The sequence below is a fragment of the Tursiops truncatus genome, chromosome 7 (genome assembly GCF_011762595.2).
Source record: "Tursiops truncatus isolate mTurTru1 chromosome 7, mTurTru1.mat.Y, whole genome shotgun sequence".
NCBI lineage: Eukaryota > Metazoa > Chordata > Mammalia > Artiodactyla > Delphinidae > Tursiops > Tursiops truncatus.
The window spans coordinates 88,711,084-88,732,101 of record NC_047040.1 but is presented as its reverse complement, the minus strand read 5'-3'; the positions used below and the strand labels follow the sequence as shown (position 1 = coordinate 88,732,101).

At 34.8% G+C, this 21,018-nt stretch overlaps 1 protein-coding gene across 1 annotated transcript in view; it reads right to left on the bottom strand.

Annotated features, from left to right (window-relative positions):
- Positions 1 to 21,018, bottom strand: part of LRP1B (LDL receptor related protein 1B) — a 1,432,692-nt gene that overhangs the window by 472,733 nt on the left and 938,941 nt on the right. The window contains exons 36-37 of the mRNA XM_073806959.1: positions 10,556 to 10,690; positions 9,851 to 9,980 (exon numbers count right to left, since the gene is read on the bottom strand). Coding sequence (XP_073663060.1) covers positions 9,851 to 9,980; positions 10,556 to 10,690 — 265 coding nt within the window. The remainder of the gene's footprint in view (positions 1 to 9,850; positions 9,981 to 10,555; positions 10,691 to 21,018) is intronic.

The following is a 21,018-nucleotide window of genomic DNA, read 5'->3' as shown; positions in this document are numbered from 1 at the left end:
GGGCCAGGGGCTCCCTCTTACAATGGGAAGTGGCATGACCTTTCTGGGATCTCTTTCTCCTCCACCAGCTCAGAGCTGCAATGATAACCCAGGGCATTTTGATAATTTCTAGTCCTTCTTTTCTCATTTTAGCGGGAGAGGTAAGGTCCAAGATTTATGTTTAGAGGTTAAGAAATGAGAATAAAGCATATTGGAAAAAAGTAGGTGAGACCTAACTATCTTTGAAAGAAGAGAATTTTTTGGAAAATTCCTAGTGAAAAATAGTATCGCACTTTTCTTTCATTTGTCCTTATAATTTGTATGCCTCAGAGACTTGTAGAAAAAGGTGGCTGTGATTTGGGGAATAATTGTGGTATTTCTGAATTACTTGACCATCATGGTATATTAATATTATAAACTATCACCCTGATTCTACCACTATTTCTATTGCAAAATTTAATTCCTTCTTTTTTATATGTTACCTCGTCTTCAGATGTAAAATACATTGATACTTTAGGAGATGGTGTTAAACTATGCTATACTTTTGCTATCTCAACAGATGTTAAACTGTCATTCAAGACCTTCTGTATATTACTGGGCATATTCCAAAAGCATATATGTATATATAGTCAATGAAAGACCATTTAACAATATGTACTTTTTGAACACCAAAATATCATGTAAAGCTGAATCTGTGCCATGGAAAGAAACACTTTTCAGAAAGTTATTTATGGTTGTAGAGATATAAAGCTAAATTAAGAGAGGCAATGTAGATTCTACTGCCTAACAAGAAAAAAAAAAATCACAGAGTATTTGTGTTTCACTTAGAGATCATACATCATGGGAGGTTAACCAACTTTTTCGGTATCATACTGTGACTTTCTATGCATCTTTTTTTTTATTGTAGGTAGAAAATGACTTTTTAGCATAAAGAGAATTATTACATTTTAAGTTTTTTAAAGAGAGTGAGGCCTTACCAAAAAAAATAAAGAAGTCAACAGAGGGGAGAAACTGAATTTTCAAGCTGAACTAAATTCATATACACTTTCTGTTTTGCATATGGCTACATTTTAAAAGACCTCAAGTCTCCATTGCTCAAAAACAGGCTTCATGCCCACTTTTCAAGGCACATTTATATCTTGGATTCAGCTAATTTACTCCATTATGGTTCACCTTTTCTCTTGGCAATACACCTGCCATGTTTTAACATCAAACAGAATATTAAAATGCTGTACTTTATTCCTGTGATATGAATTTTGACACTTAAATGTCTATGTAATATTACCTGGAAATCAGTGTTTGATTTCCAGGTGAAAGTTATTCAAATTTTTACATAGAGTGGTCATTTATAAGTCCTTCTCCCCCGACCCCGAAGTCATCAGTAAACATGTAGATAAGGTATTAGAAGACACATATCACTAATGTTTCCAAGCAGTAATAAACATTTCCTGAAAATAAACCTAATATTTGAAAAGGCATATCAATTCTTAACTATGAATCCTGAAAAATATCTATCCATGTGACAATTAATATCGAAGAAAAGTTTTTAAGAAGTGAAGACAGAGAGAAACAATATTTAAAATATTGTTATGCATGTCAAAGATTTCTTGTTCTGTGGGATGAAATGTAAATCTTGTTTGGGGGGCTCAAAATTAATAAATCAAAAGTGCTTACTGAGATCCTCCGGCTAAGTCAGTGCTGAGCTCAGAGTCACAATGGAGAGAAATGGAAAACCTAAGCGACAGCTGGAGATAAGGAATGACAGGATTTACAGACAGATGGAAATAGGTGATGAAAACCTATGGAAAGTCTGAAGTAAGTTCCAATCTTGTCAGGACGAAAGAACCACGATAACACAAAAAGAGACGCCATGGTTAGGAAAGAAAGTCAGTAGATGAAAACTAGGAGGACATGGTAAGTTTCAGTGACAGTTGGATGTTCAAATAAATCATTTCTAAAAGAAATTGTAAATATAATTAAAGGAATGAAGATGAAATATTGGATGTGATGTAGTGATTAATGTCAGAAACATGAAAATATGTTTAAAAGATAAATATAGCAAGAGAGAAAATAGCATACAGAGCTTTAAGTGAGGAGAAAGATGCTCAGAAGAGAAATACAATGCTCAGAGGAAATACGTGGAAGGGGTCAAAGAGGACAAGAAAACTCAGAGTTAAAGAAGGTAACAGAAAAAATAAACTCTTGAGTAGATAAATGATGGAGAAATGTCAAGGAGAAGGCAAGGGGTGTGAAAAAAAAATTGAAAAACAAAATCTGGATTTGGCTGTGGATAAATTTAGAAATTCCTGGAAAGAACTAAAGCTGAAAATTCATTTCAGCAGTTAAGTGAGGAGACATTTACTTCTATTCTAAGAAGTTGAGAAGTAAACGTGCAGAGAAAAATAAGACAGTATTTTTCTTTTCAAATAAGAGGGATCTGAGCCTATTTGAAAGCAAAGGGAAAGGCTTCATTGAAAGTAATAAGTTAAAGATGATCGAACAGAAAAGAACAGTTACTGCAATGAGGTGCCTGAGGAAATAGATGCCATCGTGTCCAGAATAAAAGCGAAGTAGATTTAAGTAAGAAAAAACAAAATTTTCTCTGAGGTTAATATGCACTTATTTCAAAGCATTCACATTATGAATTTGTAGATTCCATATTCCCTTACCATCACATAGTCACTCTATTACAATTAACCACCAAATCCATTTAACTGCTTTACTAATCTCTGACAATTTTGCCATCTTCTCCCTTCTAGCAGACATACTTAGGGACTTTATGGCTCATGTTGTTGATCCTATGAACATCCCAGCTCCTGTTTCCTCATCTTTTCTGTTCCAGGGACCTTCGTCTCTCTTTTGCCTTTGCCTTACATTACTCTGATCTCCCGTTCTTGGTTTTCCTCCATTTCATCACTAATTTCTAGACCTCACCTCCTGATTAGCAACTCATAGTTATTCCCTTACAATTGCCAGCTTTGAATCTGTCACCACCTGCTCCTCGTTTAGCCCATTTTTCCCCATTATTTTGCTACTGCTAAGTTGCTGAGCACTATTACTCAAGGTCATATAAATACCCCATTAGATTCTAGAAACCCATTCCAGCTGGACTCATGTTGCTTGGAATCCTTTTATTCATATTATACTTTATTCATATTCTATTCACCACAATAGTTTCACCAAAATTTACTTATTCATTTAAAGCTGCTAACTCTACTCATATCATCTATGAGTTTCTTCAATTTTACTAATTTTAACCGCTAAAATATATTCTATTGCTATACTCTATCTTTCACTTCATCTCCAAAAAGAGAAGAAGAGAACTTTCCCTAATTTAATCCTCCCATTTAAATTTACCTCATTTAATCTTCCCAATAACCAAAAAGGATATAAGCGTTTGAGATCAAGATACTTCAAAAGATCCCAAAGGTAGGAAATGTCCAAGCTGGGCTTCCAAACCATAGTGGACACTGTTGGTGCTGCACTTAGACATCCTCAGATCTTGTTTCCTATTTCTGTGTACTCCAGTGCCCAGCTCCTGTGTCCTTTTGTTTTTAGTAGCTCACACATCCAACTTTCTTCAGAGGACAGCTACTAGAATCTCTTCTTTCACAAGTAGTGCTGAGAGCCAGAAATCTTGGGAGTGTATGTCTCCCCAGGATTTTTGCCCTTATCCAGTGAATAATTGGGTGGGAGTTCAAAGTCAAGCTCCCTTGCTAAGTGAGGTTTACCCTCCAAAGCTTTAAAAGGCATGTCTGAGGTCTGGACTTTGCTCACAGTTGAACCTTTGCTTGGCCCCTTTCCTATCTGGCTTCTTCTGACTTGAATTCTCATTACAGGATCTGTTTTTTTAGAGATACCTAATTTTTTAAAACAATTTAATTAATTAATTTATTTATTTTTGGCTGTGTTGGGTCTTTGTTGCTGTGCGCAGGCTTTCTCTAGTGCAGCGAGCAGGGGCTACTCTTCGTTGTGGTGTGCGGGCGTCTCACTGTGGTGGCTTCTCTTGTTGCGGAGCACGGGCTCTAGGCACACGGGCTTCAGTAGTTGTGGCACGTGGGCTCAGCAGTTGTGGCTCGTGGACTCTAGAGTGCAGGCTCAGTAGCTGTGGTGCACAGGCTTAGCTGCTCCATGGCATGTGGGATCTTCCTGGACCAGGGATCAAACCCTTGTCCCCTGAATTGGCAGGCAGATTCTTAACCACTGCGCCACCAGGGAAGTCCCGAGATACCCGATTTAAGATGCAAATCTTATCTATCTGCTATCTGTCCTCCATTCTTCCTGTTCCATTCTATTGCTTCTTCCTTGACAAGGTTCCTCCTACACTCCTTGGGCTCTGTCTCCTCTTTTTTTTTTTTTGCGGTACGCGGGCCTCTCACTGTTGTGGCCTCTCCCGTTGTGGAGCACAGGCTCCGGATGCGCAGGCTCAGCGGCCATGGCTCATGGACCTAGCTACTCCGCGGCGTGTGGGATCTTCCCGGACTGGGGCACGAACCCGTGTCTCCTGCATCGGCAGGCAGACTCTCAACCACTGCACCACCAGGGAAGCCCTGTCTCCTCTTTACATGCATTTTCTTCCACCCCTCTGCCTATGAATATGTGCCCATACTCCCTGACCCCCTACTAAGAAAAACTTTCTGTGTGCTCTACTACATTCTCAATAAACTTTCTATTTTTTCCTCTTTTCCTTCATTGTCAAAGTTTTTGTCACTGTAGTCTAAATATGCTGGCTCTACTTTCTAATTATCTTTCACTTATTAATTCTTTATATTTGGCTTCTGCTCTTGCCAGTTTCCTGAAATTCGTAACAATTTAAAATGTCATCCTGATCATCAATTGCATGTTCTGTTTTCTGCTTTTATCTCTCCTAATCTCTTTCCTGCAGGCACATTCTTCTCCCTAAAACTCTTCCCTTGATTTCTATGATACAGTGATTTCCTGAGGACTTGAAATGGCTTTTTTCCTCTTTCTTCTTTCCTATTTCTTTTGCCTTATTGTTAATTTTCTTTTTTCTCCTCTTAATCATATTATCTCCTAACTGCAAACATTCTTCATTTTTGTCCTTAGACTTCTTTTTCCTTGGATAATTTCATCTACTACCATGATTTATTGAAGAGCCTGAACTCTGTTGGAATAAGTAGGAATAACTTTACACTTATCCAACTCCTGATTCTATTTATACTCTACTAAATATCTCTTCTCCAGAATTTGCCATCTCAGGAAGAATCCATGACCTCCAAGAGAATTCTATTTAAAAACAGAATGATATTGTTAAGATTCAGTCTCATGCAAAAAAGACTAGATCTTTCTAAATCCAAACTTAAATCTCATATGTATTTTAAAATCTTCTTCCCTCTTTCCAACTTTGATCTGACTCCTTGTGGCCTGAGGACTTGCCATGAAAAAGTCACACAGTTTTTCCATTTACTGCTCTTTTCTATTTATTTTAGTCTCCCACTTATTGCCTCTTACTCTCTCCATTTCTTGGTTTGAGGGCTGAGAAAGAACCTTCCCCCTCCTCCATAACACTCTCCCTTGGATAATAAGGAACCATTTCTAAGAATTCCTTAATTTAAAGACCGCTACAACTTCAATAAACTCTCATTATACTTCTGATCTCTGCTTATGTGGTTTGGGGCCAGTGGGAAGGGTTAGGAGAGAGGGTCCAGGACCAGTTTATGTTTCACTTGGTAAACTGGGGATGGAGTTTTAAAACATGGGGAATCCCATTGCCAATTTTATGGTCCCAACTTATCTTCGAGCTACATTACCTACTCTTCCCTACATGTACCTTACACACTTTTGTTCTTGGCAATGGCCTTTGCTTTGCCACTACCAATTTTTAAATTATTCTATTTCTTCTTCACATAAAATATTCCCACTCCATCTCAGAAACCTTTCTCCTTCAGGTTCCCTCAATAAAGACTCTCCTAATCACCACCACTGCTGCTACTACCCCACTTGTACTATCTACTCTAATCATATGCTATCTCCTTTTTCTGAAATTTTAATGTAATTTTATAATAGCTGTATGAAAATTTTCACTTTAACATGAAATTTAGATATGAGATTTAAGCTTGAGTTATATCAATCTAGTGTTTTTATGCCCCCCAAATTAGTCTTACTTTACATTATGAGACTATTTTTTTAACTCAAGTTTTGTACTTGTTTAAACTAAAAGTTTAAACAGAAAACCTGTTGTGAACAGAAGCTACATCTTATTTATACCATCATACTTTACAGTGTCCACTTGTGTCTTTCACATAGCCAGTAGTCCTATTTTGTCAAGATGTACTGAATTAAAGGCTGAGGAGGAGAAGGAGATGTCCTTACATGACCTGGTTCCCAGTGCGTAGCACTCGAGGAGTGTTCATTGAATAAACTGACAAAAAAGTGAAGTACATGTGGGTTTCTTTGCCTGATGTCCTCAATCATCCTAGAGAGAAGTTAAGTATAGTTATATGCTAAGATGACAAAAGATACTTAAGAAGGTCTGGAATAACAACTTGAGGCCATAGACTAGGTTTTAATAGAATGCAAAAGAAAACTACAGAGCGACTAGTTAGCAGCAAGAGGCCTGTTAAATTGAACTGCATGAATCGATAATAGGCCAGGCACAAGATGTTCTCTACAATAAAATGAAGTGTTGGACTTATTATAAATATGACGGGAAGAAATTCTTTATTCAAAACAAACCCATTTCCTACGTATCTATGATATTTCATAACATTCAAATTACATTTGTTCCTACCATCAGAATAATTATTCATAGTCCAGCAATTGATCATTTTTTTTCCACTGAGGGAATAATGATTTATTGCTTAATTGTAAAGTACAAATGAAAAAGAGATTTAAAAAATATCATCACATTAGAAGACATTTTTATATTCAAATTTACAGGTATGATGTAGACACACTAAACTGAGTCATGTGTTTTGTTCTTGGAACTAAACAAAATTATACCTTCCCTCAACATTCTTGATACGTACTGGCAAGTGTCCATGGGCATGCAGTGGTGGGTAAGAGAATTTACGGGGGAAGTCAGACCCAACTCAAAAAGTTTTAAAAACTTTTCCTAATTTTCCCAGCATTTTCTCATTATTGTTTATTCTCTCATTATAGCTCTAATCTTTACATTTTTATTATAATTTTATGCTAAAACTGTTAAACCTATTTTCTTATATGCTTGATATTTTTGGTTATTAATTTCTGTAATGCTTAACACTACATATATGTGTGTACATATATGTAAACATGTTACATAACACACACATATATACATACACACATAATATAGCATAATCTTTGGAGTTTAGAAAAACCTAACTCTCCCACATATCATGTTAATGATAGAGTAATATATTTTAAATTGCTGACTCAGTTTCCTTATCTGTTAAATGGAGGAAATAACACCACTCTATGTTTGTTGTATGCTTTTAAACAGAATGAAAGGGGACCCACTGGTGAGTTCTGAGCAAAGCAGTAACAGCTACTTACATTTTGGCAGGATCATTAGGCCACTACATGAAGAATAGACTGTAGGAATACCAAGGTAGAGGATGATAAACCACAATCCAGAAATGTTGGTAAGAATGACAACGACTCAGACTAGGGTGGTAGCAATGAAAATTGTGAGAAGTAGGTAAAGCATAAATGTAGATTGAAGCCAAAGGTAACAGAATTCCTGGTATACTGAACATAGGATATGTGAGAGAGACACCAAAGATGTCATATTGTCTCTTCGAAATTCATCTCAAATCATCCCTAGTACTAATAGAAATTCAGTTTGTTCAGATATTCAGAGTATACTATTTGGTCTGGGACCTTATCCTAGCCCAGGTGATGAAACATAACTTGTTTAAATATGTCAAGATATTCTCTTCCCTTTGGCTATTGACTGATCTAAGGATGGGCATGTAACCCATTTCTGGCTAAGAAAAAAACAAAGGGATTAACACGAAGACCTTTCTCTGCCCAAATAAAACAATAGAGTCTAGCAAGAAAAAGGTTTTCTCCTATCCTCTTCTCTTTCCTTAGGTGTAAACATACTCTCTGAGGATATATCAAGTGTGCTCTAACAATGGGGCCTTAACATCAAGCATAAGACAAAATATAACCTAGTAAAGGTGGTAGTTGAAAAGGGAGAAAGAAAATCTGTAGATTTAACACATTCCAGTTAAATTTTACTTTGCATCCAAGAGCAATCCTAACCAATGCAGCTTTTCAATTTTTATATTGTAATCTTAGTTTTAGCTTGAAGCATGACAAATTTGTTGGCATTATTTTTCTCTCTTATATGAACCTTCTTTGTTTCCTCTTTCACTGTACTGATAGTATGACTTAATTTTATAGCATTTGTCAAGAAAGTGAAGACAGTAATGACACTGGAAAAAGCACATACAACATATAACAAATAGGAAAGAATGTAGATTTTCATGAGAGTTGATCTGATGTTTTACATAGATTGACTTCACCCTAAATCAGTGTTGCTTATACTTGTTTATCTAATACACCTTTGTGTGACCACCATGGCTTCACTTTTTTCCACTCCAAAAGACACAGGAGTTTTACTAACATAAAAGAAAAACATTTTTAAAAACCTCTAAAATAAAGTAATAATAGAAATTATTATTGCAAGAAACACAATAGTGAGGAATAATATAAAATTTTATAATAGGACTGCTTTTTTTTATTGTATCAGTCAACAACTTATTCCTTACCAACCACTGTACCAAGCTCTGAGGATAGAGAAATAAACCAAACACACATGGCTCTTCTCATCGAGTTTTACGAAAGAATACAGACATTACCCAGTCCAGTGAAAAACAGTGCATAGTACGGTAAAGCAAATAAATATAAATAAGCAAATATAATTTATAAAAGTGAAAGTACTGGGTGCTTTGGTGTCATATAACAGAATGTCTGTTTGTAAAACCAGGAGAAGATAAATAAAATTTATCAAGGTGAAAGTAAGAAGGAGAACATTGCAGGTAAAGGGAAGAAGCTGTTCAAAGACTGAGAGTGGAAGAGAATAGGAAATATTTGAAAACATTTCAAAAAACTAAGAAGTCCAACAGAGACTGAGATAGCAAAGAGGCAGGAGCAGGAGTTTGAGGCTGAAAATTTACATAGGGCCTGATTAAGAAGAATCGTAACAGAAATTTTGGACTCTGGTGAGGTTAGAAGATCAATTGGGAACTTATTGCAGGGGTATCTGTGTAGCTCAAAAACAGATTTAATCAGGGTGGAGGTAGTGAAGATGGAGGGTGGTAGATTGATAATATCTGGAAGAAAAAAATCAGCAGAATTTGGTGTCAGCTTGAATTCATTTCAGTGTTAGATATGTACAGTTTGGGTGTCCAAATGGAAAAATGGTACTGTCAAGAAGACAGGTAGACATACTTATCTGAATCTCAAGAAGAAAAAGAAGGAAAAAAAAAAAAGTTTGGGATGAACATGTTGATATGGCAATTATAGATACATAAATGGAAATTGAAGCTTTAGAAATATTGGAGAACGAGTTTGACTATCAAATGGTTCTTTCATTCATTCGGCAAATAATTGAGTACCTAATATGTAAACAGTTCTAGGGCAGAACTTTAAATTGATAATCTAGAAAAATGTTGGTGTATCATTTGGATTTACACACACATTAAAGAACGGCATAATAAATATGAACCTATCAAATATGTACTGAAATATACATGACAAAGTGAAAATAAACTTTTCCTTCTGCTTAGCTAAGATAGTTTTGAGATTTGTTTCAGACATTATGACTAAAAATAAATATTAATATCAATTTCTGGATTTTTCTTTTAACGAAATTTAAGTCACTTAAAACCCCCAAAATATATGTAAACGTTAAATTTACCCTTTTTCTGGGTGCACAGCTATAGATCTTGGTTGATCCAAGCCTTGGGAAATAATTACATAACGAAAAGAGCCACTGAGTCTCGCAACTTCAATTAAGTTGAAACCATGATCCGTCCAATATATGTTACCTAGAAGAAATACAAACATGTTTATAATACAATTATGAGAAAAACTTATTTATTAATTCAGCAAGAATTAACTTTCTGAACATTCACATGACTATTAAGAAATCATTTACTTCCTAATTCTTTTTTAATATGTGCAGTTCCTAAGCAGAAAGCTATAAATAAATATGCAAATACTTCTTAATCTCACATGTCTGTGGTTTAAACCATATAGTGATACATTTATATGTTAAAAATAAATTGAAATTTCTCTCACCTGAGGAAGGGCTGTATTTTCATTTTCTACTAGCTTCAGGCAAAAGAGAACTTCTAACACTTTTGTTTACCAGCCCCGTGGGGCTCTCAGGAGATCTGGGCAAAGTTAATACTACATAATCTACTTCTACATAAAAACACTTATCCAAAGGCTCAAAAGCATTAGAAAGAGTGAAGCCAAAAGCAAAAGAGGCTATTTACCCCTGTGGCTAGAAGTACAAAAAAAAACCCTGTTATGAGTCAGAAACAGCATTTTTATGAAGCAGATTGAGCCACTAACAATATAGGTGTGAAACAAAAACAGAGAAAGCCATGGATGATACCAGCAATCCAGTCAATAGCTATCCCTTCCACTCTTCCCAAGCCATTGGTGATGATATCTTCTTTCCAAGTCTGATCTCTTTTAGCTCGGCTAATTTTATTGAAGCCCATGTCTGTCCAGTAGATGGTATCATTTTCTATGGATAAAACAGAAAGAAAAAAAAACATACACAAACACACTATAAAAGGGATCGATATATGTATTAGGAGCACATTGCATCAGCATTTTGGGGGTTATCAACCTGGGTGTGCTGGAGTTTAAGTGTTCTTCAGGAAAATTTACTAACAAAGATGGTAAGAAAGGTATTAAAACCACATGAGAGAACCTAGTCAAATGTTTTAAAGCATTTTTGAAATATATGTGGAAACTGTCTAGCACATCCTTTTTATTTTTTCTTTATTTTCCTATTCATTTTAACTCAATAAATATTTATCCCCATGAATTTGCAATCTTGATATCAAACCAAATTACTTTGGACTACAGTTTTTCTTTTAACATCTTTTCTTATGTCTGAGTTCTCTACATATAAAGAGAATGCTACTGGGGATAATCAACAAAGTCTCAAAGTAGAGAGAGAATGGAAAGAAACATAAAGGCATTTAAAATATATCAAGGGTGTTTTATGTATAAGGTCATTCAAAATGTATAAAGCCTTAAAAATACCTTATCAACTAATTATTCCTTCTGAGGTACTAGTTTCCCAAATGTCAACTACAAACCCTGTGCATTCTTTTTCAAACTCTCTTTGTACAAATGGGCTTAAGAATACTTGAAGAATGGCTCTATGCTATCATAGAGTCTTTAAATAACAGTGCTTTTTGAATATTTGAATGAAAAATGTTCCTAAAGACTGTAAATGAAATATATGTGCATGCATATGCATAAAGGGTAGCAATTATAGATCAATGATGTTAAATACAGCCACTAGAAAGACACTGGGGACAAATCATTAAATAATAAATTTGCCACCAACTAAGTAAGTGTTTGTTTGTGTTGTGACCTACATGGCCATTTGAAGAACAAATCCTTTAAGACCAATATAATTTCCATCTGGCACACAGACAGACTATGGAAATAAAGAAAAAGCAATTAGCATAATAAAGCCATGTATCAGTAAGTTTGGGGATTCTGTTTCAAATGAAATATAGTCTAAATTCTATTACCTGTCTGGGGAAAAATTCCAAATAGCCCCTGTTCCCAACAATGGTTAAGTCAGATACACACTTGCGTGAATAAGAGCAGAGATACCATTTTCAAATATATATCTGGAAAGCAAGGACTTGTTTCATTTTTCCAATTTTGTCAAACTATCAGTTGATATGTTTTCATGACTGAAAGAGTGAATCAATCAACAAAAATAAGCATCATTTTTGTATAAATATTAAGTATTATATGAAGAGTCCTATTCTCTTCTGCTAACATTAGATCCATATATCCAACTGCCTACATTGTGTCTCCACTTGTATGTAAGAAAAGGCAATCTTGATTGCAAAAGACAAATTTTGGATTTCTACCTGAAACGTACTTCTCTCTCAGTCTTCCATATGGCAGCTCCCCATGCCTTGGTGGTATGATGGAAGGCACCTCCATCCTTTGTTTCTTGGGCTAAAAACCTCATATTGTCCTTGATCACTTTTCCTCACACTTCACATCTAATCCATCACCAACTACTCTCATCTTCAACCTATAACCAAATATTTTGTCTCTTTTTATTCTTCTTTCAAATCAGATCCCTCATTCCACCACTTCTCACACTCTCCACTTATAACATAATCCAAGCCATTATTAACTCTTGTCTGAAGTATTGCAATAACCTCTAACTTAGTTCCAGCTTCCACTTTTGCCTCAGGACTCCCTTTCCTCATGAGCCTTTTCTCTACTGAGGGTCCACTGTCGCCCTATTAAAAAGTAAATAAGATAATTTCTCTCCTCTCCACTCAAACTTTCTAATCATTTTCCATCTCATCCAATTGTAAAAGTAAAGTTCCTTCCCAAGACCTTCAAGATCTACCCACATCCTTCAAGTCTCTTTCACCTACTATCCTTCTACTCTCCCCCTTCTAGTAATAAGACCTTCCTCTTCCTAAAACAAACCAAATGCTGTTCAGCCTAAGGTTCTTTACATCACTTCTTCTTCTGCTTGGAATGTTCTTTTCCCAGCTATCTGCACAGCTCTGTCTTAGCTCAAGTATTCCTTCTTACTGAAACTTTCCCTGACTACTCTCTACAGAAATTATTTCCTTGCCATGCTCCATTTCCCTTACAAAACCTATTTTTCTCTGTAGCATTTATTACTGTCAAACACATTACATATTTATTGGTTTGTTGGTTTAGTGTCTGTATTGTCTCACAGAAATATAACCTCTTTGAGGGCCGGGACTTAATTTTGCTCACTGCCCGATCCCTGGCACCTAGAATAGTGCCTGGTACATAGTAAGCTCAAAGTAAACATCTGGTGAATAAATGAATGAATGTGGTGTGCTGTACAAAGACTGGTTGGGAGGGTATACAAGGAAGACAAAGCTCTTACTGTGAGAAACTTTATAAGCTAATTAAGGAACAGAAGGTATGCACATGAAAAATGACTAACAATTCACAATAGTGGAGCAGGAGCAGCATATAAGTAGTAAAGACAAGCATTTTTATGAGTTCAAAGAAGACATTAACAACAAGTATTAGAAAAAAAGGACACTAAATATTTATGTGACCCTTACTTTTCTATTTCTCTCTAATAGCTTTGCCAGTCCTGCAAAATTTTATTTAGTATAATTAGGAAGCATTTTTTTCTCACATATGCCACTACATCTTGCGCATACTTTTATTATCATATTGAGCTGAAATTGCATCTTTGCATTTCTTCTTAGAAATTGACTGTGAGATATATCATAGGTAGGGACTGCAATAGACCCAACATTTACCAAGGCAGTCACAAGTGCAGTAGGCATTTCATGAATATTCACTATGTGAATAATAGATTAATTTGTAATGCTGAGGCTATCTCTACATGGTCAAATCCACTAGATTACAGCACTGAAGGAACGGAGATGTTTCCTTATATTCTTTTATTACTTATATTTGGGATATTAGCAAGCAAATCAATCATGTAGTGGTGCATTAAGGAGGACCAAGAGGATAGAATAATTAAATCACTCATTCTCATCCAAATCTCCTTTCCTTATTTTTCACATACACATTGCACACCTCCACGCTCTAAATGGAACGACTTCACTAAGATATAAGAATATGTCTTCTAATTATCTGGGAATATCTGTAAAACATACATAAGGTAGGTCAAGAGTGTTTTAATTATAATAGAATAAGGTGGAAGGATGATAAAATTTTGCAACAAACCTTAAAGATACAAAGTGGAAATACATATAAAGACAGAAAGGGAAGAAAGACTATCATAACTGTGTTCTGACACTTATTCCAAAATATGATTTTTTTAACTTTAATTATCCCCATTCAACAGATACTTGCATAATACTTAGTGCATGCTAAGCATCCACATAGGCATAGGAGTACGGTGTTGAACATGACAGTCCCTGAAATCGTAGATTTTACTTCTGGAGTTGAATTTTTAATATAAACTATCCTAAGACATATGACAATAAGTAACATATAATATAATTATAAATTATGTACCTATTTTGGACACTCAGATAGTATTCAATTTCTGGCTATTATGAACAATGATATGAACATTCTCATCCATGTCTTATAGAGGACATACAGTGTAATTTCTATTGGGTACATAAACAGAGGTAGAATTGCTGAGTCATAGGATGGCTTTAGTAGGTAGGGCTTATTTTAATACATTAATACATTAATTATCTGAAACAATTTTCCCCGAAATAATAATCTACACTATAGACCTTCTACAACTACTGTTGAACTCCACCACCCTCTTCCTATCTGGCTGATTCAACCATGAAGACCTCCTACTACATAAGAACATGCAAGAAATTCTAGATTCTCTTATTTCCAGGAACTAGCCACCATGCTTATTTACCTTGGTTCATAGTGTTTACCTTGTTAGATAAAAAAAGCAAATGACTGGAGTAGTATGCTTAGTGAAATAAGTCAGACAGAGAAATGCAAATACTCTGTGTTATCATTTAAATATGGAATCTAAAAAATAAAACAAATGAATGTATATAGCAAAACAGAAATGGACTCAGATATAGAAAACAAACTAGTGGATACCAGTGGCAAGAGGAAACTGGGGAGGGGCAAGATAGAGGTATGGGATTAAGAGATAAACTACTATGTATAAAACAGGTTAGTAACAGGATATATTATACAGCACAGGGAATTATAGCCACTATTTTATAATAACTTTACATGGAGTATGATTTATAGAAATATTGAATCACTATGCTATCTGAAACTAACATAATATTGTAAATCAACTATACATCAAAAATAAATAAATAAATAAAAATATGTAACTAAATGGGCATGGCTGTATTCCAATAAAATTATATTTCCAAAAAGAATTACTTAAGGACAATTCCAAAGTACTAAAATTTACAAATTTGACTAGCTCAATTTATCTACTCAGTTTTTTTGTTTCTATCCTGCTGGACCCATTATATTCTATCCCATACTTTAAAAATAAAGACAGTTATGCTGAATCCCAAAAGTTAACTTATGGAGAATTCTATATAAAGTGTGTTCTGGTTTCTTGATAAACTTCAGTGTTGGGTTCTAAAGAATGTTTTACCTATGGCTATTCAACAATTGTCAACAGATACACTCCTTACTACCTTATAGAGAAAGCTGTCAGGATTTTATTGTTATATTTTTAGCTTTTGTTTTTATATACAAATAAGATTTGGCTGTATGGAGCCAATACAAGCTCTTGGTATCAATGATTACAGTGAACCTGCACTTTAACTCTGCCGCAATCAAAGTGAACAATGTCCCTCGCCCCACTCTAACCACCAACTCTTACTTGGACTTCAAATATTTGCTACCACTTTCAGATGAGCTGGTTGCTGACACCTTTCTCATTTTAAAGTCAAATATAAGCATTCTCCATGTGTTTACTGGCTTTTTAAATTTTTTTCATTTTTTTGCTACTTATCAGCAGTGACCTTAACAGACAGGCCCCAAAATAGTTTCTACATTCTCAAAGGCTGCCTTCAAGCCCCACATCCATTAATTCCTCTAGTTTAGCTGAGACTATGGTTTCCAAACTGATTTTTATTCTAAAACTTTGACAGATATGACAGTTACCTCTAATTCAAACTCTGTTTTTTATACTTTCAAAAATCATCTTCTCTAATATTTGGAAAGAAGACACTTTGTCATATCACTCCTGCATTTTCCAATCATCATGTGTATCAATGCAATATTTTGTTTCTGTTTTGTGTCATTTCAGCCCAGATACAGGACTCAGTTTTTTCTCCTTAATCCATGTCTTACTCTCCCACCCATATCATGTGCAGAACTACACATACAAGCTTGAAATACAAACAGTGCAGTAGAATTCATGGAGGCATGGGATATGAAGATTTATTATCACAACATAAAAGCTTCAAATTGAAAATCAAATGTCCTTACTCTAAAAGGTGCCCTGGCCACCCCACCACATGCGTTTTTTCAGTGGCAGCTTCATATTGGGCCCCAGCCTCACATCTTTTCCTCAGCTCCTCCCCTTCTCTCTCATCTCAATTTATCATCCCCGCCCCTTTCTGGTTAGCCATTCATCAAAAAGAAGCCCTCTCTAATCATTGCTCCCATTCTCAGCAACACATCAGCCTTTAAATAATTTAAATTTCTTAGCTCTCAAATGGCTGGCTGCCCATTAGAATTGCCCAGGGAAGTTTTAAAAGAATACTGAAGATGCAGTCACGCCTCAGAGATTTGGAGGGAGACGCAAGAGGGAAGAGACATGGGAACATATGTATATGTATAACCGATTCACTTTGTTATAAAGCAGAAACTAACACACCATTGTAAAGCAATTATACTCCAATAAAGATGTAAAAAAAACCCAAAAAGATATATATATATATATATATATATATATATATGTATAAATTGCTTAGTCTGGGGTAGTTTTCAGGTTGAGAATTACTAGTTAACCTGTCAAAAGTACAGAGAAGAAAAACACTTGTTATTTAACAGGGTCCAAGATCTTGAGAAGGAGATTTCTATTATAAAATGCTACTCCCCACAACATCGCACCGTAACCCCCATTACAATCTCATTGTTATTAATGTTTCTTTGCCAAAGGGATTTTCAAGGGGAGAAGGGGGAGAAAAGAGCTTGATATAACCTCCAGAATATCAGCTTTGGGGGAGGTATTTTTTTTCTCCAGTTTGGGGAGGGCTTTAACTTGAAAAAAAATAATTAAAAAAAAATTTTGTTTACTTGATTCTGATATGCCACGGGCCCCAGATCTGTTAGAAATTACTGTTCTGCAATCTATGCCTGAATCTGGCCAAATTATAAGGTAGCTCATAGGGAGATTACTTTGCTTTGATCCTTCTCCATTCCCAATAATCTGGCTTTTACTGAACTATGTTTGTATCCTAGGCTACAGGTATGTATTCTTTGCTTGGTTTGTTTTTTTTGTTTGTTTTTTTTTTGATTATATAGACATTGTGAGCCCTGAAATTGATTATGTTCCTCTTCCCAAACTGGTTGTTAGAAATATAAAAATTAAATTTGCTGCAAACTTCTAGCAAAAATATAGACTTTTACAATGTGATTTTATTTCTCATTTCATGTTTCTTTTTCCCTAATTTTTCTCTTGGCACTCATCTGTTCCATCTTAATTGTTCATCTCATTGAAATTCCTGCATTTTGGGGAAGCTACATAAAATGATTCTTAGAACTAGATAAGGTATTATATATATATAAAATATATATAAAACATATACATGTTTTAATATAGCAAGTCATATGTTATAGACAAGTCACATCAAAGTTGAGTAAACACACTCTAGGGAACAACTAGGAAAATTAAGAAAATCCAAGGCAGTGCAAGAAAATGTTAAAATTGTAGTTTTTACTTTTTGTCCCTTATGCTTTTAAAATTTCTATTTGGTATATATTTTATAATGTATTCAGTCATAACATGTAATACAGTAATAGTATATATTCTTTATAAGTAAATAATTTTAATAAAATAATAAATAAATAAAGAGTGAGATCTCTTTTTGTTTAACTAGTAAGTTGTCTGATAAAAAGGAAAGGTTTAGTACTACCAGTGCAGCTGCTACTTTCCAGTCATGCCCCATTTTTGGCACACTCTGTGCCATGGTGCACCAGTTGAAACCTCTGGAGCAGACTATGATGTTATAGAAACTGAGAGGAAAGCAAGGTCGAAGTCAAGGTCATCAGGGAAGATTTCATGGAAGAAGTGAGGCTTTGGCTGATCCTTGAAGACTGGAGAGCATTTGGATTAGGAGAGATGCACAATATAGTTCCTAGAAACCTAGTTTAGAGAAAGAACCAATTTAATAAATGCAATCACCTCCGTAATAGGAGTGGGGGAACAACAAGTTCATTTCAGGAAGAGTTGTGAGCAAAAGCTGTGATGACAGCCAGTTCTAAATTATCAGATGCCTGGGAACAGATAAGAATTAAGTTGTACTTTCTATTCTTTTCCAATTTTGAAATCATTTTTTCAAATATTTTGCAGGTTAATAATGACCCAAGTTCTTGATATACCAAATTAAAAGGGATTCAATAATAAAGTGCTAATGAATTACATTTGTTTCTTTCATTTTGAAAAAGGCAAATCAATACAAACACTAATGGGCAATTCTCCACAGTAACAAATCAGCAAGAACTCCATCTTGTGAGTGAATAAAATAAAATCTGCAGACTTCAAAAGTTTTAGATATCTTAATCCCCTTAAGGTACAATGTTATGAAACCTTAGATAATGTACATTCTCTTTTAAACTACTCTTTTATCAAGTAAGAAATATATGCCTGCCTAGGTTTTGCTTGCCCTGAATGAAATTTGCATTAAACATACTTATTATAAAAGCAATTCCATTTTCAGGTTTTGAACGGTTTCCTCTCAGGGTAACAAAAAGAATCTTTCACATTTTCTTAAGCATTCACTGTTTTTTCTCTTCAAAGCAATTGCACTGTGCTGTTTTTCATAGGCATTAAGTTAGTTCTCACAGCCCTTGTGTGCCTAATTTTGACTTTCAGGTAACATATGAGAACTAAAACGTCCTGTCACGCTCTCATCTTTTTCACATTTGGAGAGGACCGATGGCAGCTCCAAGGAGAAATTGTTTTAATTTATTCTGTTTTAGACTTTCAAAACTAAGCTGTAAAATTGAGACAGCATGTTGAGTAGATACATCTTCAGGGGACACCTACTCAGACATTTATTCAGGAAACCATCAACCTGCTTCAGAAAATAATGACACTCTGTACCACTTTTATTTTTGAATAGGGAAAAGGCAGAAATCTTGTTCCTCAAATGCTTGATTTCTATATTATACCTCAAATTAATAAATCAGACAAAGATCAAGTGTAAACTTTAAAAACAAAGGATTTTCCAGCAAATAAGTTTGGATTTTTTTTTTCTTCATTACCTCTGGTGGAAAAAAAAATTTCCTTACTTAAGAAGTTTACTAAAGAGAGGAATGTAGCATAATAACTAACATCTTGCATACTGTGTCCTAATTTCCTGAGTTATAGATCCCAGTTCTACTACTTAAAGGCTCTATGACATGGGAAAGTTCCTTAACCTTTCCATTCAGTTTCCCAATATGTAAATTGGGAATAATAGAGTTGCTGTGAGGATAAATAAATAAATGCTTTGTTACAGTACTTAATGCCTAGTGCATAATATACATAATAAAGTATCAACTATTAAAATTAAAAATACAGAGTATATAACAAAATGAAAGGTATACTAACTAATAAATTTGGCAATTTTGTATGCTTTTGAAGTTTTAATGTGGTTTTAGTTTAACATACTACCATCTTTATAAATGTGAAACTAGACAGAAAATATTTTAATATTTCTTCTCTAAAAGGACAAACATCTAATGTGAATTATTATCATCCAAGGAAATAACAAAAACAGTAGAAAATTTATTGAAAGCAAACATTCGGCATTGCTATATATTTTCAAAGCCAACTAGCTATGAATTACTTATATTAAAAGTTAACATTGATTTGGATGCATAGTGACATCCCATATTTTCAGGAAGGCAAAGTTAAGTTTACTATTAAAAGTTATACAGAAACTTTGCTCTAAAGATTACTTGACATTGTCAGTGTTTATTGTACTTAAAAGGCAGGCCAAAAAAAAATTTTTTTTCCAGAATAGAAAAGAGTTATTATTAACACTGTTAAAGAATCAATAAAATTTCCATCCTCAATGGCTGTCTTAAATGTCTACGCATATCACATATATGACAGATAGATGTTTAAGAATCTTATGATATAATTATTTTCTAGTTTGACTTTACTGTTATTGAATTGTAGCTAACATGATAATAAAACACAGTATATAAATATGCTCTGACAGGGAGATCAGCTCGGTGCTTTGTGTCCACCTAGAGGGGTGGGATAGGGAGGGTGGGAGGGAGGCGCAAGAGGGAGGGGATATGGGGATATATGTATACATATAGCTGATTCACTTTGTTATACAGCAGAAACTAACACACCATTGTAAAGCAATTATACTCCAATAACGATGTTAAAAAAAAATGTGTTCTGAGCTTTCAGAAAAAAGCACAATGAACAAATTCTTGCTAAAAATTAAAAAAAAATGTATATCAATACTTTTTGAAGGCTACGTGTATTCTAGGGGATACCAAAATGACCAAGAAGCCTCCTTCAATCTTCCCAGAGAACCAATCACCCTCTTGTAAGTACTTGGTAGTCATCTATATCACCTATCATTTTATAGTAAGTCACAGTTGTTTCTCCACCTATACTGAGAGTACATTAAAAGGAAGGCTCCATATAATCTTTCTAGTTAGCTCCTGAGAAGCCAGTGCATTACTTTGGACTGTAATGATATAAAAGCTCAGTGAATGAATAACCTAGCATGGCTGCATGCCTTCATGCCATAAAAAAGTCCAAAGTCAATATGTCAGAAGATAAACCTACCAGAGCTGCCCTAAATCCACTGTGTGCTCTAAGTTGACGGGAGGAACAGACTCCTCATCACCCAAAGATCTGAGCATTGTCCTTGATCCCTTCTGCATCTATTTACCACCACATCCAGTGAATCACCAAGTCCCGCATGTTTTAACTCCTTTTATTTATTTTTTTCAATCTGCACGTACCACTGCAGTTTCATTCAGGTCCTTACCATATCTCTTCTGAATGGTTGCAACAGCTTCCTAAATGGTTTCCCTTCCTACAATGTTATCCTCCTCAAACCCATTCTCACAACTATCAGGGCAACTTAGTTAAAATGCAAATCAGACCTTCTCACTTACCACTGATCATGTTCCTAGGTTTCTCAT